General features: G+C 41.4%; 1 protein-coding gene across 2 annotated transcripts in view; it reads right to left on the minus strand.

The window, feature by feature from the left end:
* Window positions 1-26,741, minus strand: part of si:dkey-122a22.2 (uncharacterized) — a 191,881-nt gene that overhangs the window by 143,664 nt on the left and 21,476 nt on the right. For both annotated transcript variants that reach the window (XM_060824317.1, XM_060824318.1), the window contains exon 4: window positions 12,265-12,341. In XM_060824317.1, coding sequence (XP_060680300.1) covers window positions 12,265-12,341 — 77 coding nt within the window. The remainder of the gene's footprint in view (window positions 1-12,264; window positions 12,342-26,741) is intronic.

The raw sequence follows: 26,741 nt of genomic DNA on the forward strand, positions 1-26,741 counted from the left end.
TGGGCTTTAGTGGTAGAGGAATTGAGTTCCGGAGTCCTGAGGTCATGTTGCAGTTGTATAAGACTCTGGTGCGGCCTCATCTGGAGTATTGTGTGCAGTTTTGGTCGCCATACTATAGGAAGGACGTGGAGGCATTGGAACGAGTGAGAGGAGGTTTACCAGGATGTTGCCTGGCATGGTAGGAAGATTGTATGAGGAAAGGCTGAGGCACTTGGGGCTGTTCTCATTGGAGAAAAGAAGGTTTAGGGGAGATTTGATAGAGGTGTACAAGATGATTAGGGGTTTAGATAGGGTTGACAGTGAGAACTTTTTTCCGCTAATGGAGTCAGCTGTTACTAGAGGACACAGCTTTAAATTAAGGGGTGGTAGGTATAGGACAGATGTTAGGGGTAGATTCTTTACTCAGCGGGTTGTGAGTTCATGGAATGCCCTGCCAGTAGCAGTGGTGGACTCTCCCTCTTTATGGTCATTTAAGTGGGCATTGGATAAGCATATGGAGGTTATTGGGCTAGTGTAGGTTAGGTAGGCTTTGGTCGGTGCAACATCGAGGGCCGAAGGGCCTGTACTGCGCTGTATTTTTCTATGTTCTATGTTCTAAATGTTCCAATTCCTCTGGCAGCACATTCCATAGACGTACCACCATCTGTGTGAAAATGTTGCCCCTTAGGTCTCTTTTATACCTTTCCCCTCTCACCCTAAACCTATGCCCACTAGTTCTGGACTCCCCGACCCCAGGGAAAAGACTTTGCCTATTTACCCTATCCATGCCCCTCACAATTTTGTAAACCTCTATAAGGTCACCCCTCAGCCTCTGGCACTCCAGGGAAAACAGCCCAGCCTGTTCAGCCTCACCCTATAGCGGCAACCCTGGCAACATCCTTGTCAATCGTTTCTGAACCCTTTCAAGTTTCGCAACATCTTTCCGAAAGCAATATTCCAACAGTGGCCTAACCAATGTCCTGTACAGCCGCAACGTGACCTCCCAACTCCTGTACTCAATATTCTGATCAATAAAGGAAAGCATACCAAACACATTCTTCACTACCTTATCTACCTACGACTCCACTTTCAAGGAGCTATAAACCTGCACTCCAAGGTCTCTTTGTTCAGCAACACTCCCTAGGACCTTACCATTAAGTGTATAAGTCCTGCTAAGATTTGCTTTCCCAAAATGCAGCACCTCACGTTTATCTGAATTAAACTCCATCTGCCACTTCTCGGCCCATTGGTCCATCTGGTCAAGATCCTGTTGTAATCGGAGGTAACCCTCTTTGCTATCCACTACACCTCCAATATTGATGTCATCTGCAAACTTACTAACTGTACCTCTTATGCTCGCATCCAAATCATTTATGTAAATGACAAAAAGTAGAGGACCCAGCACCGATCCTTGTGACACTCCACTGGTCACAGGCCTCCAGTCTGAAAAACAACCCTCCACCACCACCCGCTGGCTTCTACCTTTGAGCCAATTCTGTATCCAAATGGCAGGCTCTCCCTGTATTCCATGAGATCTAACCTTGATAATCAGTCTCCCATGGGGAACCTTGTCGAACGCCCCACTGAAGTCCATTTAGATCACATCTACCGCTCTGCCCTCGTCAATCCTCTTTGTTTCTTCCTCAAATAACTCAATCAAGTTTGTGAGACATGATCTTCCACACACAAAGCCATGTTGACTATCCCAAATCAGTCCTTGCCTTTCCAAATACACGTACATCCTGTCCCTCAGAATTCCCTCCAACAACTTGCCCACCAGCGACGTCAGACTCACTGGTCTATAGATCCCTGGCTTGTCCTTACCACCTTTCTTAAACAGTGGCACCACGTTAGCTAACCTCCAGTGTTCCGGCACCTCACCGGTGTGACTATCGATGATACAAATATCTCAGCAAAAAGCCCAGCAATCATTTCTCTAGCTTCCCACAGATTTGTAGGGCACACCTGATCAGGTCCTGGGGATTTATCCACCGTTACTCGTTTCAAGACATCCAGCACCTCTTCCTCTGTGATATGGACATTCTGCAAGATGTCACTATCTATTTCCCTACATTCTACATCTTCCTGGTCTTTTTCCACAGTAAACACTGATGCAAAATACTCATTTAGTATCTCCCCCATTTTCTGCAGCTTCACACAAAGGCAGCCTTACTGATATTGGAGGGGCCCGATTCTCTCCCCAGTTACCCTTTTGTCCTTAATGTTTTTGTAAAAACTCTTTGGATTCTCCTTAATTCTATTTGCCAAAGCTATCTCATGTCCTCGTTTTGCCCTCCTGATTTCCCTCCTAAGTATACTCCTACCTCCTTTACACTCTTCTAAGGATTCACTCGATCTATCCTGTCTATACTTAAAATATGCTTCCTTCTTTTGCTTAACCAAAACCTCCATTTCTTTAGTCATCCAGCATTCCCTAACCTACCAGCCTTTCCTTTCACTCCAACAGGAATTTTCTTTCTTTCGATTCTCGTTATCTCATTTCTGAAGGCTTCCAATTTTCCAGCTGTCCCTTTACCTGCGAAAATCTGCTCCCAATCAGCTTTCGAAAGTTCTTGCCTAATACCGTCGAAATTGGCCTTTCTCCAATTTAGAACTTCAACTTTTAGATCTGGTCCATCCTTTTTCATCACTATTTTAAAACTAATAAATTTATGGTCGCCGGCCCCAAAGTGCTCCCCCACTGACACCTCAGTCACCTGTCCTGTTTTATTTCCCAAGAGTCGGTCAAGTTTTGCACCTTCTCCATTAGGTACATCCACATACTAATCAGAACATTTTCTTGTACACGCTTAACAAATTCCTCTCCATCTAAACTCTTACTACTATGGCAGTCCCAGTCTATGTTTAGAAAGCTAAAATCCCCTACCATAACCATCTTATTTTTCTTACAGGTAGCCGAGATCTCCTTACAAGTTTGTTTTTCAATTTCCCTCTGACTATTAGGAGATCTATAATACAATCCCAATAAGGTTATCATCCCTTTCCTATTTCTCAGTTCCACCCAAATACCTTCCCTGGATGTATTTCCGGGAATATCCTCCCTTAGCACAGCTGTAATGCTATCCCTAATTGCAAAGATACTTTCAGCAGCTAACATCTCAAGAGTTTCTCCATTCATAGGGAAAGCATGCCTTTGGACCACCACCCACCTCTCCACAACCTAATCCAACGGATTCAATCAGATCCCCAACCACGAGCATGAAAAATGGTGAAGCTAAGAGGAGGGCAGCACGCTTTTTGTCAATAGCCTTCCTGTGGACATTAAACCATATGAGCTTTACCTTATCTTTCGATAATTGAAGGGATATAAAAGTTCACTAATCAAGCTAACATCACAACAGCCAGTTGGCTTTACTATATTTGACAGCAGAAGCAGCAAAGACTGCTGCCTTCACCGAGCCTGCTCCATGTGAACTTCACTCTCAGATGAGCTGGTACCCTCCGTTTGAAGCACCTCGGAAAGGATGGAAGTCTCACTTTTGTGAAGCATTTAACTGTCCTTATCCAACAATTCAGATTTCTCCAAGGAGTGACACAAGGACAGACTGAATTTTGTTTTCAGGTTGGACTTTACTGATGGAGATTGCGGAGTACTTAGTTTCCACTCAACGTAGAGGTGATAGAGTGCTCACTAAGGACTGTGGATTTAAGAACTTTACTGGCGATTTCTTTTCCCACGTGAGGATTCTTCAAATTCTATTTACTGTAACAGACGAGTATTTTTTGTTAGGCCAAAGTGAGGACTGCAGATGCTAAAGATTATAGTTGAGAGTGTCGTGCTGGAAAAGCACTGCAGGTCAGACAGCATCTCAGGAGCTGCAAAATCGACGTTTCAGCCAAAAGCCCTTCATCAGAAACGAAGCCTCATTCCTGATGAAGGGCTTTTGCCCAAAACGTCGCTTTTCCTGCTCTTCAGATGCTGCCTAAGTTGTAGTAATTTCTGTTGTTATAATCATTGTCTCCTGTGTGTCAATGACTTGCTTAAAGGCGGTCAGAGTCTTAAGAAAGCTGGTAATGCCATTGGTTACATTGAAATAATAAAAGAAATGAATGAGAATGTATACAGGGTATGAGCAGCTAGGGAAAAAGTTAAGTTTTGAGTTTTATGAAATAAAACGTTCAGCTGAGCATGACTCAGGTCAGATTAGAACTTGCAATTAAAAATGGGATGTTGGAGGCAAGGGTAATGAGTTAACAAGGTGGAAAAGCGTTCATTATGTAGAGCCAGTTAACAATATTGGAAGCATTCAGTCTGTCAAGTTGGTTAACAAGGTGAAAATTATTCATTATGTCAAGCCAGTTAATGTTAAGAACATTCATTGTGTAACATCAGATGGCTTAATCTTTACTGTTGATGCTTGCTGATCGTAACGGTCACCCAATGAATATGAATGCTGCTCCCTGTAAAATGACAGATAATCCATAAAGCTATTCCAGATAACTCATTTCTCAGTGCACATGGATGATCATTCTCTGTCCTAGCAGGGCCCAGAATAAAACTGAAGGAGGTAAAGCCTAACAGTGTCTCAGTGTTTTGCTTCAACTAAGGGGTGGATGTGTGTGTGTGTGTGTGTGTGTCTGCGCGTCGGCGGGGGGGGGGGGGGGGGGGGGGGAGTGATGGCATGGGACGACAGAACAAGTCAGCAAGGAAAATCTCATAAAATGGTATTTTATCTAAGAAAAGTAACAAGACTAAACCACGGATAAGTGACATTGGGAGGAGCTATTCAGCAGGTCAAATTTTCATCATCCTCAATGGCCAATCGCAAATTAATTAAATAATCACAGTTAAAAACACAGAAATAGAGAACATAACCGGATCACCAACGCCACACTCACAGGAATCCGATTCACTAGAGACAGGAAGAAAAGGACAACCAACTCCCATTCCTAGACGTGACGGTACAGAGAACACCGAACGGAGAATTCACCACAAAGGTACACAGAAAGCCACACACACAGACCAAGTCCGGAACTACGAAAGCAACCACCCCAACACACACAAAAGAAGTTGCATCAAGACACTGTTCAAAAGGGCCACAACATACTGCAGTATACCAGAACTGCAAAAAGAGGAAGAAGAACACCTATACAATGTATTCACCAAAAACGGATACCCGCATAATTTCATCAACAGATGCCCAAGGGTAAGACAACAGAACGAGGACATGCCGCAACCCAAAGGACTAGCCACACTACCATACATCAAGAGCATTTCCGAACTGACAGCTAGATTACTGCGACCACTAGGACTCATAACAGCACACAAACCAACAGCCACTCTCAGGCAACAACTCACCAGAACGAAGATCCCGATACCCAGCATGAGCAAAACCAATGTAGTATACAAAATCCCATGCAAAGACTGCACAAAACACTACATAGGACAAACAGGAAGACAGCTAACGATCCGCATCCATGAACACCAACTAGCCACAAAACGACACGACCAGCCACACACGCAGATGACAAGCAACATGAATTCGACTGGGACAACACTACTATTATAGGACAAGCCAAACAGAGAACAGCCAGGGAATTCCTAGAGGCATGGCACTCATCCACAGTTTCAATCAATGAGTACATCGACCTGGATCCAACATACCAACCACCGCAGCGGACAGCTGGAACTGACAACCGGAAGCGGCAGATTCAAATCACTACAAATGCCGGAGGAAAGATCACAGAAGCGCTTCACAGGAGGCTCCCAAGCACTGAGGATGAAACGTTTGCAACACAAATTCCCATCTCGGCAAACAGAATGACAACAATGAACACCCGAGCTACAAATCTTCTCAGACTTTGAACTTCTTCAGTATCTTTGCCATTTCCTCATCCTGCATGTTCATTTTAGCTACTGTTTTTTACTTACTTGACAAAAGTGTTGAAAAATACAAAGGGACTGAAGAGCTTTTGTGTAGAAAAAAATTACAATCTTAAAGAATAAAGTACTAAAAGCACAAATCATTTGATAATGTCTGTTTTCTTTAGAAATGACAGGAGAATAGATGCGAACAAATAAATGGGCAGAAAATAATTTTAATACAAGTTTGGAATTAAAATTAAAGGTGATATAGTATTTAAAGAACAGACTGGATAATGACAACCAAAAATCTTGACATACAGAAGCCATGGACACAGAACTTATCATATCACAATTTACAAATCATAGGTCACCACAATACTTTTCATTATTTCTTTACCATTGTACACAGCATTGGGTGAATAAGTACTAATAACACATAAACAAAACCTGTATTATCAAAATACAAAACACAAAGGCAAATTTGTACAAGTACAGTGTAATTAATTTTTCCATTTGATTTCAAGCACTTTGTACACTAAGTAATGTTCTGTAAAAGTATATAAATTTCAGTGCAGTTACTTGCACACTGCATTCAAAAGCAAAGGCAAGAAACAAAACAAACTATAACTTATTTTCCCTCTATCTTTCAAAACTAAATTCCTCCTTTTTCTGCACACAGACACCCCAGTATCCAGATCTTACTGGGACCACCTGGATGTTTCAACTTACCTACCAGGCTAGTCAACAATACTTTTCTATTTACACTTTGCTTCCTACATGGTACTCACCAGTGCCTCTTTAAGTCTCATGATCTCAAAGAAGGTTGCAACATAACTCTAACAGCAAAATCAGCCAGACAATACCAATGCACCATAATAGGAATATATCAAAGCCCAGAAATTACAAGGTGCTAAATTGTCAATAGCAGTCCTCACAATCCCTCTAAACTTAAATGAAATCAGGTCGTAGTCAAGTTCTAGATTTGTGCAAGTATACATACATGTCAGAATCCTTAAGAGAAGGCCACAAAACATTTCCACCCCAGTCTAACACCAGCACTCCACAATAAAACACTGCAGCAGAAACAGACAAACAGACCAAAAGAACTGCAGAACAGGGGCAGCATGGTGGCTCAGTAGTCAGCACTGCTGCCTCACTTTACCAGCGACCTGGGCTCAATTCCTGATTCAAGTGATTGTCTGTGTGGAGTTTGCACATTCTCCCCACGTCTGCACGGGTTTCCTCCCAATCCTCCCATTTCCACCCAGAGTCCAACAATGGCAATACCAAATTGCTCATAATATCCTGGGATGTGCAGACTACATAAATTAGCCTTGGAAATGTAGAGAAAGGGTAGTCGGGAGGTGAGTCTGGATGGGATGTTCTTTAGAGGGTCGCTGTGTGGGCACAATGGGCCAAACAGCAGGCTTCCACTCTGTAGGGATTCTATGATTCTTTGAGACCATTCAGTCCATTGAGTTTGTTCTGCTAGTCAATGACATCATAGCTGATCTGATAATCCTCAACTGTTTTCTATCCTTTTCCCCATAATATTTGATTCCCTCACTAATGAAAAATCCACTTATCTCATTACTGAATATACTTACGTCCTAGCCTCTGCAGTTAAGTATTCTAAAAATTCAGCATCCATCAAGAGAAGAAATTCCTCCTCCTCTCTGTTGTAAATGAGTGACTCTTATTCAGAAATTATGCTTTCTGGTCTCGAAGGTACAACAAGAGGAAACAACCAATTCCTTGTCTAATCTGTGAAGTCTACTAAAATCTTACACTTATCAACAAGATTGCTTCTCATTCTTCTGAACTCCAATGACTACAGGCTCAATCCATTCAATTTCTCCTCGTAAGTCAGTCCCTGCAGAAATAGGATCAGCCTTGTGTATTCTCTCTAGACTGCCTCCAATGACAGTATATCTTCCCATAAGGGTCCAAAACTGTTTACAGTTTTCCAGGTGTGGTCTAATTATTACCTTCTATAATTTTACCAAGACCTTCCTATTTCATTCTCCATTCCCTTTGAAATTAAGGCCAATAGTCCATTTGCCTCCCTATTACCTGCTGAAACTTACAGCTAAGGTTTTTGATATTCACTAACAAGTACATCAAATTCCTCTGTTCTGCAGTCTTTCTCCATTTAAATAATATTCAGGTCCTCTATACTTTCTAATATAACCTCCACATATTCCATAATATATTCCATCTGCTAAGATTTTGCTCACTCAGTTAACATTTCTATAATCTTCCGTAGACTAATTGTGGGAGCACAACTACTCGCCTTCTCACGTATTTTTGTGTCACCCACAAATTTGGTTAGAATGCATTCACTTGCCTCATTATATGCAAGTCATTGTATATACATTGTAAGTAATCATGGCGCCAACACTCCAGTAGCTACAGATTGCCATCCTGAAAATATCCTCCTTATCCGAACTTTCTGTTCTCTCTCTTAGCCAATAGTATATGCATGCTAATATACAACCCTCATAACTATGGGCTCTTATCTTATTGAGTAGGCTGACATGTGGTACCTTATCAAATGCAATATATTACATCAACTGTGTCTTCTTTCAGAGGGTTAAGTATTCTACTGAATGTAGAATCTTTAACTTTTTTAAAAGGCACAGATGGACAGGGTCTTGATTCCAAATGACACAAAAGATTATGCAGGGAAGGGCAGGAATGAAGATTAGATTAGATTCTCTAGAGTGTGGAAACAGGCCAAACAAGTCCACACCGACCCTCCGAAGAGCAATCTATCCAGACCCATTTCCCTCCAACTAATGCACCTCACACTGTGGGCAATTTAGAATGGCCAATTCACCTGACCTGCACATCTTTGGACTGTGGGAGGAAACCAGAGAACCCGGAGGAAACCCATGTGGACACGGGAAGAATGCCTATGTGGAGTTTACACAGTCGCCCGAGGCTGGAACCAAACCAGGGTCCCTGGTGCTGTGAGGCAGCAGTGCTAACCACTGAGCCACTGTGCCGCCCATGTTGTTCCTTTATTCAAGAATAAATCTATATAAGCTTTAACTATATAAGTGAGTGTTTTCTAAACCCAATACCCTACCCTTGTATGGCCTCCTGCCCATCCACCTCCACTAACCTTAAACACCAGGGATTCATCTGGTAAGCTTCTCTTCTTTTTTACTTTCTGATAAGGGGACTAAGCAGGGTTGGCTGCGCAGGGAGAAGAATGTTCCTCCTGCATGATGTTTGAGGTGAGTGACGCCATTAGTGCACCATCCAAGTACATCTGCAGGAAGTGCACCCAATTCTTCCTCCTCCAAGACCATGTTAGGTAATTGGAGCAGGAGCTGGATTAACTTTGGATCATTCAGGAGACAGAGTCTGTAACAGATAAGAGTTACAGGAAAGTAGTTAGTCCTAGGCACGAAGAAAGCTGGGTAACTGCTAGAAGGGGGAAAAAAAAAACAAACAGTCACTGCAGGGATCCCCTGTGGTTGTTTCCCTAAGAAACAAGTATACCATTTTGGATACTGTTGGTGGGGGAGTGACTTACCAGGGGCATGCATTGGGGTGTAGGTCTCTGGCACACAGTCTGTCCCTGTTGCATGGAAGGAAAGGGCGGAAAAGGAGGAGAGTATTAGTCACTGGGTACTCAATAGTTAGAGGGTCAAATAGAAGGTTTGTTGTGAATGAAAGAGACTCACGGTTGGTGTGTTGCCTCTGGTGCCAGGATCCGTGATGTCTCGGATCGTGTCTTTGGGGATCTTGAAGGGAGAGAGCGACCAGCCCCAAGTCATGGTACCAGCAGGTAGCAATGACACAGGTAGAAACAGGGATAGAGATGTAAGGCAGGGTTTCAGGGAGCTAGTGTGGAAGCTGAGAGCTAGTGCAAACAGAATTGTTATCTCTGGTTTGTTACCCATGCTACATGATAATGAAGCGAGAAACTAGGAGACATATCAGTTCAACATGTGGTTGCAGGGATGGTGCAGAAGGGAGGATTTCAGATATAATGAACAATTCGGGCTCATTCTGGGTGAGGTGGAACATCTACAAACAGCACGATCTTCACTTGAACCAGGGGGTACCAAACTCCTGGGTGGGAAATTTGCTAGTGCTATTCATGTGGGTTTAAACTAGCTCAGCAGGGGGTGGGAACCTGTGGTTTAGTTCCAATGCACAGGAGGATGTGAGCAGGGAGGCATGACAGGATTTCATGGTCACAGGAATGTGCTGACAGACAGCAAGCTGGTTTGAAGTGTGCAATGCCAGGAGTATCCAGAATAAGGTAGGTGAGCTTACAGCATGGAGAGGTACATGGGACTTCGAGGTTGTGGTCATTTCGGAGATATGGATAGAGCAGGGTCAGGAATGGATGTTGCAGGTCCCAGGATTTAGATCTTCCATTAAGATCAGGGAAGGTGATATAACAGGGGGAAGCATGGCTTTGTTAGTCAAGGACAGCATAACGGCGGCTGAAAGAACTTTTTACAAGAACTCGTCTACTGAGGTGATATGGACTGAGGTCAGAAACAGAAGTGGAGAGGTCACATTGTTGGGAGTTTTATTATAGGCTTCCACAAAGTTCCAGGGATGTGGAGGAGAGGAATGGCAAAACAATTCTGGGTAGGAGTGAAAGGAACACAGTGGTCATTGTGGGGGACTTACCCAACGTGGACAGGAAATGCTAAAACTCTCGTACGCTGGATGGATCAGTTTCTGTCCAATGTGTGCAGAAGGGTTTCCTGACACTATGTCGAAGGGCCGACAAGAGAAGAGGCCACACTGGATCTGGTACTTGGTAATGAACCAGGCGGAGTTGTGGATAGTGTAGAAGATTGTCAAACAATACAGCCAGATCAGTTGCAGATATGGGCAGAGAAATGGCAGGAGGAGTTTAATCCGGGTAAGTATCGGGTGCTGCACTTTGGAAGGTCAAATGTTAAGGAAAAGTATACAGTTAATGGTAGGACCCTGAACAGCACTGATGCACAGATGGCTTCAAGTCCATAGCTCCCTGAAAGTGGCCTCACAAATATGTGGTGAAGAAAACATATGGCATGCTTGCCTTTATTAGTCAGGGAATTAAGTACAAGAGTCAGGATGTCATGTTGCAACTTTATAAGACTTTAGTTAAGCCACACTTAAGAGTACTGCATTCAGTTCGGGTCTCCATGTTATACTAAGGATGTGGAGACTTTGGAGAGGGTGTAGAAAAGATTTACCAGGATGCTGCCTGGATTAAATGGGTGCGAACTACAAGGAGAGGCTTGAAGAACTCAATCATACTCTCTGGAGCGGTGAAGGCTTGGGGGGGGGGGGGAGACTTGACAGAAGTTTATAAAATTATGAGAGGCCTATATAGGGTTGACAGTCAGAATCATTTTCCCCCAGAGTTGAAATGTCTAAAATTTATAGGGCATACATTTAAGGTGAGAGGGCGAAAGTTCAAAGGAAATGTGAGGGAAAAGTTTATTTTTTACACAGAGTGGCAGGAGTCTGGAATGCCCTGCCACACCAAGTGTTGGAGACGGATACGATAGGGATGTTTAACAGACTTTTAGGGATGGAGGGATATGGTTCAAGGGCAGGCAGCTGAGATTAGTTTAATTTGGCATCATGTTCAGCACAACATTGTGGGTCAAAGGCCCTTTCCTGTGCAGCACAGTTCTATGTTCCAAGTCATGAAGACGTTAAGGTCCCCAAGAGGAAGATAAGGTGTTGTTTTTTCAGCTTGCATCAAGCCTCAGTGAGCACTTCAGCAGGCCTGAGGCTGAAATGTTCACAGGGCAAGGGCTCAGACATACCTTTCAAGGGAAATAGAGTGTTACATGCATCTTACTTAATCTAATCTACTGTGTTCGCTGCTCACAACAGTTTCCTCTACATTGGGAAACAAAACACAGACTGGTAACTGCTTTAAACACCTACACTCACTCAAGTAAAAATGACCATGAATATCCAGTTGCCTGCCACTTCAACACACTATTATGTTCTTACGCCAACATTTAAAACTTCTATGTATCCTCACCCATTTTTAATTGCTAAAACTTTTTTAGCATTATAACCAGGCTCTGTTTTGCACCAATTCTGCCTCTTCACATCCCTGACTGGAATTGCTTCATCAATGGTTCATGCGTCTTCCCTGGAAATTTCTTAACACTCTCCAGCTTTCTAAAAGTTTGAAAATGCTTAGATGTCACTTCTGTGAGCAAGTTTTTAGCCAAAGCTTTCAAATCTCCACGGTCACTTGTCAAAAACAAAAATTCTCTGAAACTTCATTGGAAAACTTGCAAGTGGCAGAGTCCTTGAACTCATGTAGAAAAAATTATGTTAGTTATTTTTATTGTTCAGTGCTTAACCTGGACATAACACCTTCAAATGTTGAATTATAACTCAAACCCACAATCTATGTAAGATCAAGAACTAAGTAGATGATTGCTAGTTGTTTCACTTGTTTTACTTACTTGAGTTAATTGGGATACATCCTTCTGAATCAAGAGCCAAACATCTGAAGACATACCAGTGGGTGCATCAAATATCACTAGGTAGATGGAAAATGCAGAAATCACATCAAACTATACTTCACCCAATATTAGACCATGCTTACTAAAAAGCTCAAATGAAAAAGCTCTAATAATTCGATGCACTTGAATGCATTAAAAATGCTCTTTTATCTTTCGAATAATATGCTGTGAGCTTTGAGTACTTCAGTTTCTTTTTAAAATTACTGGTATGGTTTTTAAATAAGCAAAGTTGATCAAAGAGATGATAGAAGATGGGTAAATTACAAAATCGATCGAGGTAATGAATGACAATACCAGAAAAACACAACTCAACATTTTTGAGCAACCAGTGTGTAGATATAATCAGGTTCAAACACTCTTTGTGATGTATGCTTAGTCATGGTGTATTTATGCCATAGCAACCGTTGTGCAAGATCCTTGATTAATTTGTCTGACTGAAGACAAAGTCTTCTGATTACAGGCACAGAGCTCTTCTTCCAGTTAGTTTAATTTGCATGGTTCAAGTTGGGAGAGTCTATTCACTCTCTAAACATTTACACGAAATAACTGGCAAGACAAAGATGTGTAGGAAACCCATTAGACCTGTGATTTCAAATTCTAACTTCATTAATGTCAAACTTCTCCACAAAATTATACTCTCAGATGCTGTGAAACTAATTTTTCCACCACTTTCTTCAAGATTAGATCCTAATTTCAAACTTTATTTTGCTATTCTAGAAGTGTAAAGAATTTGAACACTCAATTCTTCCAAGCCTGCAAATGCGATAAATTTGAAACACCCAGGCAAAAGGCTTGAACAAAATGACAACTCAACAGCACCCTAAAAATAGAAAATAAAAATTATAGACATGAATAGTACAGTACAGAGGAGGCTATTCTGCTGACTGAATCAGTCCCAGTTCTTTCAAACAGCAATCTAGTCAATACTATTTCCTCAATATTTCAATGTGACATCGTAGTTCTTTCTTCCCCTCAATTTGTGCAGTTCTCTTTTTAAGAGCTACTATTGAAGCTACCACCTCTAACCTGTCAGGCAACATATTCCAAATGCAAATCACTCATTGGGAAGAAGTTATTTCTTCAACTGCTCCCTGTTCTTTTGCCAACCATCTTTTAAGTCTGTGCCCTTGGATTATTTTCCATGAAGGGGGCTAAATACAAGCAAATGGGATGGGTTCAGTTTGGGAAACTTGGTCAGTATGGATGTGTTGGGTGAAGTGTTTGTTTCCATACTGTATAACTGCATGATTCTAAAAATAGCTGGAGCATGCCTATTCAAGAGAAGAATATGGCATCGACACAGATGAAAGTCGGTGTTTCCCTTTGTTGAAGGGTCAAAAACAAGGAGGTATAATTTTTAAGGTGAGACACTGGAGGTTTCAAGGAGATTTGAGGAAAGAACATTCACCCAAAGAGTGGTGGGAATCTGGAGCACTACCTGGTTGGGTAGATGAGGTGGGAAAATTCATAACCTTTAAAAAGTTCATGGATGAGCATTTGAAATGTCATAACTCTCAGGGCTATGGATCAAGTGCTGGAATAGATTGTAGATTGAATAAACACAGTAGTTTTTGTCAGTGCAGACTTGGAGTCTCTTTTGTATTGTAAGATCCTATAGCTCTATAAAATAATAGATTGTTGGAAGCTAATTCAGGAGTTCCTCAAGATAGTGTCCAAGTCCATTCATCAATGAAAATGCCTCCATTAAAAGGTTACAAGTTGGGACGTTCATTGACATTTGTACAATTCCACAACTTCATGAGCTTCAACTTGTGAAGAAGCAAATCCTTTGAGGTTTAGGAGCAGAACTGGGTCTACTTTCTCACTCAATAAGATCATGGCTGATTTGATAATCATCACATCTTTTCCCCACAACCCTTGATTCCTTTGTGGATGAAACATCTCTCTCTCAACCTTTAACATGCTTAATACCCCAGATTTGACTATCTTGAGAAAAAGAATTTGACGACCCTCACAGGAAAAAAATTCTTCCTTATCTCTGTCTTAACTTCGCGACTCTGGTTCTACATGTCCCATGTGGGGAGCCAAACCTTCTGCACACTTGCTCTATCAAGATCCCAAAGAATTTTATATATTTCAATAAGGCTTTCTCTCATCTTTCTAAATTCCATTGCATATAGACCAAAGCTACTCAATCTCTCCTCATAAGAAAATTCCTATATACCCGAAATCAACCAAATGAACTTTGTCCAGACTATTTCCAGTTTCAGTATACATATTTCCTTGGAGAAGGAGAGCAAACTATTCACAGTATTCCAGATATGGTCTGACATGTGGCCTTGTACAGTTTTAGCAAGACCACCCTACGTTCGTACTCTTTTCCTTTTGAAATAATGGCCAACATTCTTTCTGCCTTCCCTCTTGCCTGCTGAACTTGGATGCTAGGCTTTTCGGATTCATTCATGAGGATTCCCAAATTTCTGTACTGCAGCTTTTTCCATTTGAGTAACATGCTGCTCCTCTAGTCTTCCTATCAAAATGCATGAACTCATATTTTCCTTTATTAGATCCTGTCAAACTTTTTGTCCACTAACTTTGTTATATTTCTGTGTGCGCCATCCTCCCCACTTGCATCCCACATACTTTTCTGTTGATAGTATTAGCTATCAGCTGGAACTATAACCAACTGGACATATGCACTAATCTGAAAATATGCATGCCACCATATGACAACATTAAAAATATGCGTGAAGTAATACACAAATGACACAATGCACAAAAGACCATAAGACATAGGAGTTGAAGGAAGGCCATTTGGCCCATCGAGTCGTCTCTGCATTTCCATTCTAAACTGACCCCCTCTAATTCTAAGGTTGTGCCCATGAGCAGAGAAGTGCGTGCACTTTTGGAAAAGGTTTCAAAGGCAAAAAAGAGTGAAGGACAGGATGGGAGGATGTGGTTGCGGTGGACATGGTGGTGGTTTTGAGGGGCGAGGGGCGGTGATGCGGTGCAGGGGGGACAGTGATGACATGGCTTAGTGAGGTTGGAAAGTTACATCATGACCAAATGGGATGGTGAGTTTGGAAGTTCACTTCCCAGGTGTCAGCCCATATCTCCTACTCTTCCCCCAGCTCTTCCTGCATCTTCATGCCCATCAATCACAGGCCAGGTCCCCTCCACAAATTTCCCACTCCCAGCCCCTGAAACCATTTAGGTGTGTTTGTGTGAATTAAAGCAGCACATGGAGCACATGGTCTTGTTAACTATCAAAACAATTTGGCTCTTTTTCGAAAGCTAGAAGTTTCATTTCGATAAATGTGACGTGCTGCAGTTTGGAATGGCAAATCAGAGCAGGACTTCTCCTCTTAATGGTAAGGTCCTGGGTAGTGTTGCTGAACAAAAAGACCTTGAATGCAGGTTCATAGTACCTTGAAAACGGAGTCGCATGATAGTGAAGGCGGCATTTGGTATGCTTGTCATTATTGGTCAGCGCATTAAGTAAAAATAAGTGGGGAGGTCATGTTGCAGATGCACAGGACAGTGGTTTAGCCACTTTTGGAATACTGAGTTCTGGTTTCTCTGCTGCAGAAAGGATGTTGTGAAACTTGAAAGGTTCAGAAAAGATCTGCAATGATGTTGCCAGAGTTAGAGGGTATGAGCTACAGGAAGAGACTGAATAGACTGGGGCTATTTCACCTGGAGCATCTGAAGCTGAGTGGAGCGGGGGTGTGTTATAAAGTTGATAAAATCATGAGGGGCATGGATAGGGTAAACAGTGAATATCTTTTTCTTGGGGTGAGGAGGTCCAAAACCAGACTGCATAGGTTTAGGGTGAGAGGAGAAACATTTAAAGGGGACCTAATGGGCAACTTTTTTCATGCTTAGGGTGGTGCACATATAGAATGAGCTGCCATAGGAAGTTGTGGAGGCTGTAGGATTACAACATTTCAAAGAAATCTGGGTGGCAATATGAATAGGAAGGGTTTAGAGAGAAATGGGCCAAATGCTGGCAAATGGGACTAGATTTATTTGGGATATCTGGTTGGCATGGATGAAATGGACTGAACATCCATTTGTTTCCATGCTGTACATCCCAAGTCTCAGAGTAGATAGAGGGGAATCAGCAGACATGTTGTATTTAGACTTCTAATATGCATTCCACAAGATAATACACAAAAGGTTAAATCAAAGACAAGAGCCCATTGTGTTGGAGGTAATATTGGCATGACAGAGAACTGGCTAATGGACAGGAAACAGCAAGTGGGAATGAGGTTCATTTTTCAAATTGGCAACTTGAAACCAGTGGCGTTTAACTGGGATAAGCACTGGAACTACAATTGATTACAAGAAGGATGCAAATTTACTCCAGACAACATAAAAATACATGAAAAGGCAAGTTCTGAGAGGAATACAGAGTGAGATTGCTAAATTAAGTAAATTGACAGAAAGTTGGCAAATGGAGTACAACGTGGAATAATGTTGATTTTGGAAGAACACAAAATATAGTTTAAATAGATAAACACTGAGAAAACTGCAACACAAAACAACTTGGGAATACCCATACATAAAACACAAAGTTAGCTAACAGCTATAGCAGGTAATCTGGAAGGATAAATCAATAATGGCTGTTATTTCAAGGGATTGGAGTATAAGAGGAAGAAAGTCTTCCTGCAGTTGCAAGTGTGCTGGTAAGACCTCATCAGGAATCCTTGTGAGCACTTTTGGTCCCCTTATTCAAGGAAAGATAATATGTCATTGGATGTACTTTAGATAAAGGTTCATGAGGATGATCCCTGGAATGGGTGGATTATTTTATGAGCAAAGGCTAAACAGAATGGGACTGTATTCATTGGAAAAGAATGAGAGATGATCTCATTAAAACATGTAAGATTTGTAAGGGGCTTGAAAGGGGAAATGCTAAGAGGATGTTACCCCACATGGGACAGTCTAGGATCAGATGGCATAGACTCAGAATAAAGATACGGAAATTGAAGACTGAGATGAGGAGGAATTTCTTAGAGCGTTGGATGTTTTTATATGCCTTGCCACAGGAATTTGTGCGGGCAGAGATTCTATTTAAAGCTAAAGACTAAGGGGGACAATTTAAAAGACAGATAAAGCAAGAAAATATAGGAAAATGGACATGAAGAATACTGGATGAGCCAGAATCTTACTGAATGGCAGAGAAGGCTCAGACAGCCTACTCCTGGTTCTGTTTCTTAAATCTTCTGGTCTATGGTAAGCCAATTACCAGCCAGTATACTCTTGATTATCAGTAAACTTATGGAAAGTGTCATCAACAGTTATCAAGCAGCAACTGTTCAAGCAATAGCCTGCTCAAAAACACCCAGTTTGTATTCCACCAGGGTCACCCAGTTCCTGGTTCTTGATTCAAACATGGACCAAATAGCTGATTTTCATGGCGACGTTAAGAATGACTACCCTTGAAATGAAGGCTGCTTTCAACAGAGTTTGGTGTCAATGAGCAGTAGCAAAATTAGAGTCAATAAGAAATGGGGAAAACTGTACTTATTGGAGACATATCTGGCACAAAAGATGATGATTGTGGTTGTCGGAGGTCAGTCATCTCAGGTCAGAACAATGCTAAAGGAATTCCAGGATAGTGCCCTATGCCCAACCGTCTTCAGCTACTTAATCATTCCCTCCATCATAATATTAAAAGTAGGGACATTCGGTGGTATTTGCACACTGTTCATGACTTCTCAGACACTAAGCCAAAGAGTCATAGAATCCTAGAGCACGGAGACAGGCCTAACAGCCTGAATCTGTCCATGTCGACCAAAACGTCCAACCACGCCAACCCAATGTCCCTATACTTGGCCCATATCCTTCTAATCCTTTCCTATTCATGTACTTGTCCAAATGTCCTTTAAATGTTGTTAAAGTACCTACTTCAATCACGTTTGCTGGCAGCTCATTAAATATGCATACCTCCCTCTGTGTAAAATAGTTGCCTCTCAGGTTACCTTCTATTCTTTCCCCTCTAACTTTAAACAGAATCCTTGATTCCCCAAACCTGGGAAAAAGTCATCTCGCACACTTCAGTAAGATCCCACCTCTAAAGAAAAAAAAACTTTCTTGCTTGTCTAACCTCTCCCTGTAACTCATACCATTAATTCCAGGCAACATTCTTCCAATAGCAAGGTGACCAAAACTGACAACAGTCCTCCATGTGCATCCTCACCAACATCCTGTATAATTGCAACATAACTTGCCAACTTCTTTTCTCAATGCCCTGACTGATGAAAGCCAGTGTACCAAAAGCTCTATTTACTGCTCTGTCTACCTGTGACTCCACATTCAGAGAATCATGCACCTAAACTCCAAAGTCCCTTGGTTCCAGTATGCTCCACCATTCACCATGAAACTACTACGCTGATTTGATTTTCCAAAATGCAACACCTCACACTTACCTATACTAAACTCCATTTGCCATTTTTCGGCCCACTTCCCCAGTTGATCAAGGTCCTGTTGCACTTTCTGAAAATGTTCGTCACTGTCCACGATACCGTCTGTTTTAGTGTCATCTGCAAACTGACTAATCATGTCTTGTACATTTTCACCTAATTCATTGATATAGATAACAAACAGCAATGGGCCCAGCACCGACTCCTGAGGTACACCATTGGTCATAGACCTCCAGTTGCAAACAATGATGCAAAAGTATCAGCCAGAGCTCCACAATTTCTTCTCTCGTCTCTTGCAGGGTTCTTGGATATGTCTGGTCATGACTGGGAGATTTCTCCATCTTTTTTTGTTCTAATATGTCTAACATCTCCTCTACTGCGACTGTCCCCAAGATATCACCACTAACTTCCTAGGTCTTCATGTCTTTCGCCATGGTAAACACAAATGAGAAATATTCATCGAGGACGTTGCCTATTCCCCACAGTTCCATACATAAATGTCCACTCTGATCCTTGAGGAGCTCTATTCTCTCTCTAGTTATTCTTTCTCCTTTAATATATTTAAAGTACCTCTTTGGATTCACCCTAATCTTTTCAGTCAAGGTTTTCTTATGCCCCATTTTCACCCTCCTGATTTCCTTCTTCAGTAAGCTCCTGTATTCTCTATATACCTCCAGGGATTCCCTTGATCCCAGCTGCCTGTACTGAGCCATACCTCTTCCATTTTTCTGGTCAAAGCCTCAATATTTCTAGTCGCCCATGGTTCGTTATTTCTGTCAACCTTTCCCTTCACCCTTGAACGCTAGCTATCTCACTTCTCAAGATCACCCTTTTGCCAGAAATCCCTTTGCCCGTTATCAAACTACTTCTAATCTACCCATCCAAGCTCTTGTCTAATTCCATCAAAGTTCACCTTGGCATAACATTATATTTCAATTATATCATTGGGTATAATGTTGGGATGAGTGACATCATTCATTATTATTATTGTATGCATTTCTTTATAAACTTGAAACATGATGAAGTGAAATAAATGCAGGATTGAGCTATTTGATCTGTCAAACCTGCTTTACCACTCAAAATGATCACAGTTAAAAATCATACAACACCAGGTTATAGTCCAACAGGTTTATTTGGAAGCACTAGTTTTCGGATCACTGCTCCTTCATCAGGCGGTTGTGGTGTACACAATTGTAAGACACAGAATTTATAGCAAAAGTTTACAGTGTGCTGTAACTGAAATTATACATTATCTGGGCTGACACTAATTGTTAAAGGTAAACCGAGAATGTAACTTTTAAACAAAAGTTTTGCAGTTTACATATGAAAGAAGTGAAACTAACATGGTCATTCTATCAGATGAGAGGCTTAACAAACAATTATGGTATTTTTCAATATATAATTTCAGTTACATCACACTGTAAACTTTTGTTATAATTCTGTATCTTACAATTGTGTACTCCACAACCACCTGAAGATACAGAATTTATAACAAAAGTTTACAGTATGATGTAACTGAAATTATACATTGAAAAATACCATAATTGTTTGTTAAGTGCAAGGTTTGTGAAGGTTTGTAGCTCAGGTTGAGGCTTAGGGTGTAGGTTTGCTCGCTGAGCTGTAGGTTTGATATCCAGACGTTTCATTACCTGGCTAGGTAACATCATCAGTGCCGACCTCTAAGTGAAGCGAAGCTGTTGTCTCCTGCTTTCTATTTATATCTTTCTCCTGGATGGGGTTCCTGGAGTTTGCGGTGATGTCATTTCCTGTTTGTTAAGTCTCTCATCTGATAGAATGACCATGTTGGTTTCACTTCTTTCATATGTAAACCGCAAAACTTTTGTTTAAAAGTTACATTCTCAGTTTACCTTTAACAATTAGTGTCAGACCAGATAATGTATAATTTCAGTTACACCACATTGTAAACTTTTGCTATAAATTCTGTGTCTTACAATTGTGTACACCACAACCGCCTGATGGAGCAGTGATCTGAAAGCTAGTGCTTCCATTTAAACCTGTTGGACTATAACCTGGTGTTGTATGATTTTTAACTGTGATCATTTTGAGTGGTGAAGCAGGTTTGACAGATCAAATAGCTCAATCCTGCATTTATTTCACTTCATCATGTTTCAAGTTTATAAAGAAATGCATACAATAATAATAATGAATGATGTCACTCATCCCAACATTATACCCAATGATATAACTGAAATATAATGTTATGCCAAGCACAAATAAGAAAATATTAAAATTCTTTAAAGCAAAATTCTGAAGTTACATTTTAAAACACAAAGTCACCAAGCTGCTTTTATCAATTAAGAAACCCTCTTATCTGCAGGGAGGACAAAGGACATGCTTCTGGATGTGATTCACAGTGAGTCAGACACAGGGTTAGAATCATAGAGGTTTACAGCAAGGAAACAGACCTTTTGGCCCAATTTGTCCATGCCGCCCAATTTTCGTAAGTAAACTAGTCCCACTTGCCTGTGTTTGGTCTATATCCTATCCATGTACCTGTTCAACTGATTCGAAAGTGATGGATTTGCACTTGTTTCCAGAACTACCTCTGGCATCCCATTCCAGACACTCACCACCCTCTGTGTGATAAAATTGTCCACTTGGACCATATTTTCTCTCTCCCCCTCTCACCTTAAATCTATGGCTTCTAGTTTTAGACTTCCCTACCATGGGGAAAAGCTGTAGCTAACTCCCTTATCTATGCTTCTCAAGCTTTTATAGACATCTGTAAGGTCACTGCTCAGTCTCTTTCACTCCAGGGAAAAATGTCCCAGACTATCTATTCTCGCCTTATAACTCAAACTATCCAGTCTAGATAGGATCCTAGTAAACCTTTTAATGTGCTCTTTCTAGTTTAATAATATCCTTTCTATAATCGGGCAACCAGAACTGGATGCAGTACTCTACATGTGGCTTTACCAACATCTTGTACAGCTATAACAAGATATCCCAACTCCTGTACTGAATGTTCTGAACAATGAAAGCAAGCATGCCAAAAGCCTTGGGTTAGATTAGGTCGAGACACTTTCCTTGGAACAGTGCTGAATTGCCTTTTCAAATACGTGACAGAAATCACCAGCTTATTCCATTGATTTACCACAATATTTGATTTGGACAGTAACACAACACTCCATGTGAGGTCACAAGGTAAAGCAACCATCTTTGTCCATATTAAAGGAAATTAGTGGAACTCAAACCAATATTCAGGAGAATTCCAGAGATAAAGCGCTACAAGTAAAGCCATCAGATAGTTACAGTCAGCCAATTTGCCAAAATATCTATCTTAAAGAGAAACAAGGACTCTCTTCTAATCTATGGCACCTTCAAGCTCATCTGAGAAGCTCACCTCCTGACAAATTAACTAAAATAACCTTTGCAGTACTGAGGAATCTCTGCTTTTTCAAAACCTTCACTCCAGCCAGAGCATCACAAACTAAGACCAGCACCAAAATAGTGACTGGATAAAAATCTTAATCTGTTTTGAACCTTGTACTTATGTGATAGTATGTCAAAGGAGTGAGATTTGTCATTTCAACCAACCTTTGGAGAAAGACAGAGAAATCAAGTAACTTTTCTTCCAATACATGAAAGCTTTTTTTCTGGGTTATTAAAATACTCCAAGGCTAAGAAAATACATACATCCACATGCAAAATTATCAATCATGGACAGGCAAAATTGCGCATGTTAATGGTGACAGAAAGTAACTCAAGTACAGTGATTAATTTTTTTTTGTTCTTTTAAACATAGTGCGGCACGGTGGCACAGTGGTTAGCACTGCTGCCTCACAGCGCCAGAGACCTGGGTTCAATTCCTGCCTCAGGCGACTCTCTGTGTGGAGTTTGCATATTCTCCCCGTGTCTGCGTGGGTTTCCTCCGGGTGCTCCGGTTTCCTCCCACAATCCAAAAAAGTGTGCAGTTCAGGTGAACTGGCCACGCTAAATTGCCCGTAGTGTTAGGTGAAGGGGTAAATGTAGGAGAATGGGTCTGGATGGGTTACGCTTCGGCGGGTCGGTGTGGACTTGTTGGGCCGAAGGGCCTGTTTCCACACTGTAGGGAATCTAACCTAATCGAATCGCACCATGGTTCACTTTCAAAGCAAACGTAACATTTAAACTTAGTTCTGTAATAATAAATAATCTGAAGTGATTTCCCAGCCTCATGATTCTCAAGGTGATGGTCTGAGCATGGCGATTCTCCAGGCATGGTCTGGAGCCAGAGCTGGAGCCCGATAAGGATTGGAAAATATGTGCCAGTATGGTCTGTTGTCCTGAATTTTATTTCTGCAATGCTGTACATTTTAATTCTTGATTAAAATCTTGTAACTAATGAAGCTGTATCTAGGTACCATTGTATCTAAGTTGGTGCTCTAAGTGGCAATGACAATTTTTCTCTCGACGTTCATTGAGTATATATGACAATAAAGGCGAATTCTAATCAGCACATATTGATACTGCAATGAATTGACAAAAATGTGAGATAATAAAATCACTGCATTTGTGGCTGTTTTGAAATACAGATATACAATTCTTTATCCGAAATCAGAAAATCTGAAAAGCTTCAAAATCGGAGGTGTTTTTGTGAAGGTTTTTCTCCATAACAAGGTTATTTGACATGCAAACACTTAATCCAGCTCCACACTCACTCGACCCACGTCGCTCAGATGTGACATGCTGGCATGGCCCAGCACTGGCAGGCATCAATTCTGTCTCAGTGCTCATAGTACTCACAGGTGTGTCTGCTGTTCAGTAATTTTTTTAAAAAATTCACAGCGAAACTGTCACTTATTCCGAATCCCAAAAATTCCGAATTCCAAAAACTAATTGGCCCTGAGGATTTCAGATAAAGGACTGTATACCTGTATTTGCCTGTTAAATTATGTGCAGACACTTAAAGATACAAGGTAAGACTGATGACTGGAGGTAGCCTCACCCTTTTTAGTAAAACAAAATCTAGGGCTCTCAAATGTCAATCTCTTGAGAATCTCATGTTTCTCAATCTCTGCAACCTCTTCCAGCTCTAAAATTTTCAGGGGATCATGCCTCACTATTATCTGAACTTTCCTACTGCACATCGCACAAGTTCCTCCTTATCTTTCAAACTATTAATGTGATTAGTAAGGAACATGGTCAGCGTGCACAAGATTTCAGTAGAGTGAAGGCTCAGTACATTTGACAACATTTACGGATAGAAAGCAGCGTCAATGTTTCGGGTCCAGTGACTCTGAAAACTACTGAGTTCTGAAGAAGCCAGAGGACTGAACAGAGGCTAATGTTGTGTCATTATTTAAGAAAGGCTGCAAGGAAAAGCCAGGAAACTACAGAATGGTGATCCTGACATCAATTAATTATTTACAACTTGAGGAACATCAGGTCAAAGTTGAGGAGCTGATGTCTGATCTACAGACATTATGTGTCATTAGGAATGGTAAAGGTGGCCTGGATACTTTTCTCCAGACGACCGTCATACGTCTCAGATTGATTAATTCAAAATTGATCCGTGATCAGGGGATAGAGGATGTGACTGTAGGTGAGGGAGCTATAAGGTTAGAATTGAGGAACCTTGGCCCCTGCAATTATCAGAACCTTTCCTCAGAATGTTGTGGATTCAACAAAGAATCAGACTATTTTGAACCTGGTGACATGCTATGAGACAGGTTTAAAAGAGATGTCGGAGTAAAAGGTAGCTGAGCAAACATGGTAGAATTTAGACTTCAGTTTAAGAGGAAGGAACTTCACTCAAAAAACCGTGTTAAGCTGAAATAAGGGCAATTAAAAAGAAATGAGGACAGAGCTGGATTCAGTGGACTGAGAAAGGAATTCAGCAGCAACAACAGTTGAGGAAAAACTGCAGACATTTAAGGGAGTTCTTCATAGCTCACAGTAAAGATGATCTGAGTAGGAAAGATATATTCTAGGAAGGGATAAACCAACCATGGTTAACCAGGAAAGTATGAAATTGAAAGAAAAAACATGGCAAAGACTATTGGGAAGACAGAATATTTAGGAAAGGTTTAGAAACCAACAGAAGACAAAGAAAGGTACAGAAGAGGAACAAGCCTTTTGGACCACCAGGCCTGCAACAACAGGCTTTCTAAACTAAAAGTCCCTTGCCGCAACACAGTTGTATTCTCTGCCTATTCATGTACCTGTTTAGATACCTCTTGTTTTTAATTCTAACTGCTTCTACCACCTCTGCTGGCAGCAGACTCCAGGCACTTACCACACTGTGTCAAGAACTTGCTTCTCACATCTCCTTTAAACTCTCCCCTTTTTACTTCGGCCTATGTTCCCAAGTAATTGACATGTCTACCTGGGAAAAATACTCCAACTCCAAATGTCCATTCTATCCAATTTGAAAGACCTTAGCTATTTACCCCATCTATGCCCCTCATGATTTTATAAATCTCTATAAAGTCACCTTTCAGCTTCTGATGCTCTAAGGAAAGTAGCCTGCTTATTCAGCATCTCCCTATAGCTCGAACTCTCCAACCCTGGCAACATTCTTGGCAAAGTTTCACAACATCCTTCCTACAGCAGGATAAGTATTCCAAAAGTGGCCTAACCAACATCCTATATGGCCACAACATGGCCTCCCAACTCTTATACTCAATGCACTGACCAATAAAGGCAAGCATACCAAGTATCCTGTCAACCCACAATTCCACTTTCAAGGAACTATGAACCTGCATTCCAAGGTCTTTGTTCAGCAACACTCCCCAGGACCTTACCATCAAGTCCTGCTGATTTGCCTTTCCAAACTGCAGCACCTCACATTTATCTAAATTAAACTTCATCTACCACACCTCAGCACACCTCACCATCTAGTCAAGTTCCTGTTATATTCTGGAGGTAATCTTCTTGATGGTCCATTACACCATCAATTGTAGTATTATCTGCAAACTCATTATCTATACCTCATATCTTCACATTCAAATCATTTATATAAATGATAAAAAGTAGTGTTCCCAGTACCAATCCTTGTGGCACACAGCTGGTCATAGGCCTTCAGTCTGAAAAGCAACCCTCCAGCACCACCCTCAGTCTTCTACTTTCGAGCCAGTTCTGTATTCAAATGGTTATTTCTCCCTGTATTCCATGTGATCTAGCCTTGTTAACCAGACTACCGTACAGAACTTTGGACGCCTTACTGAAGTCTATACAGGCCAAGGACACCGCTCTTCCCTCATCAATCCACTTTGTCACTTCTTCAAAATAATCAAGTTAGTGAACACAATTTCCCACACACAAAGCCATGTTGACTACCCCTAAACAGTCCTTGCTTTTCCAAATACATATGAATACTGTCCCTCAGGATATTCAACAAACTGCCCACCATCGATGTCAGGCTCACCGATCTATAGTTCCCTGGCTTTTCCTTAACACCTCTCTTTAATAGTGACACCATGTTAGCCAATCTCAGTCTTGATGATACAAATATCTCAGGAAAGGGCCAGGGGGTTGGCTTCCATGATAATCTGGGTTGTACACACATCATTCTTGGTTTCTTACAGTCCTGGGCATATTGGCAAGGGTCCTTATAGACATGCCAAATATTCTAATCAACCTAAGAAGAGCTGCCTTCTTGACCGTCGCATCTACATGGGATGTCCAGGATAGATTGTTGGCTGTTATCACTCCTAGGAACTTGACACTCTCAACCCTTTACACATCAGCTCTGCTCCTCCTTTCTTCCTGAAATCAATGATCAGCTCTTTTGTTTTGCTGGCATTGAGAAAGAGATTATCATTGCACCACAATACCAGGCATCTATCACTGCCTACAACAGTGTCATCAGCAAACTTGTAGGTGGCATTCGTATGGAATTCGGCTGTATGGTCGAGTGTTGACAGGGAAGATAGGGTCTGAGTACACATCAGTATTCAGGATTATCCTCCACGATGCTGTGTCGTGGTGTCTGGTGTTTGGATTGAAGTCTGTGGGTCAGAAAGCCAAGGATCCAGTTGCAGAGGACAGAAACAAGACTCAGGAGTCGGAGTTTTGAGGTTAGTC

The sequence above is a fragment of the Hemiscyllium ocellatum genome, chromosome 4 (assembly GCF_020745735.1).
Source record: "Hemiscyllium ocellatum isolate sHemOce1 chromosome 4, sHemOce1.pat.X.cur, whole genome shotgun sequence".
In the NCBI taxonomy this organism is placed as follows: domain Eukaryota; kingdom Metazoa; phylum Chordata; class Chondrichthyes; order Orectolobiformes; family Hemiscylliidae; genus Hemiscyllium; species Hemiscyllium ocellatum.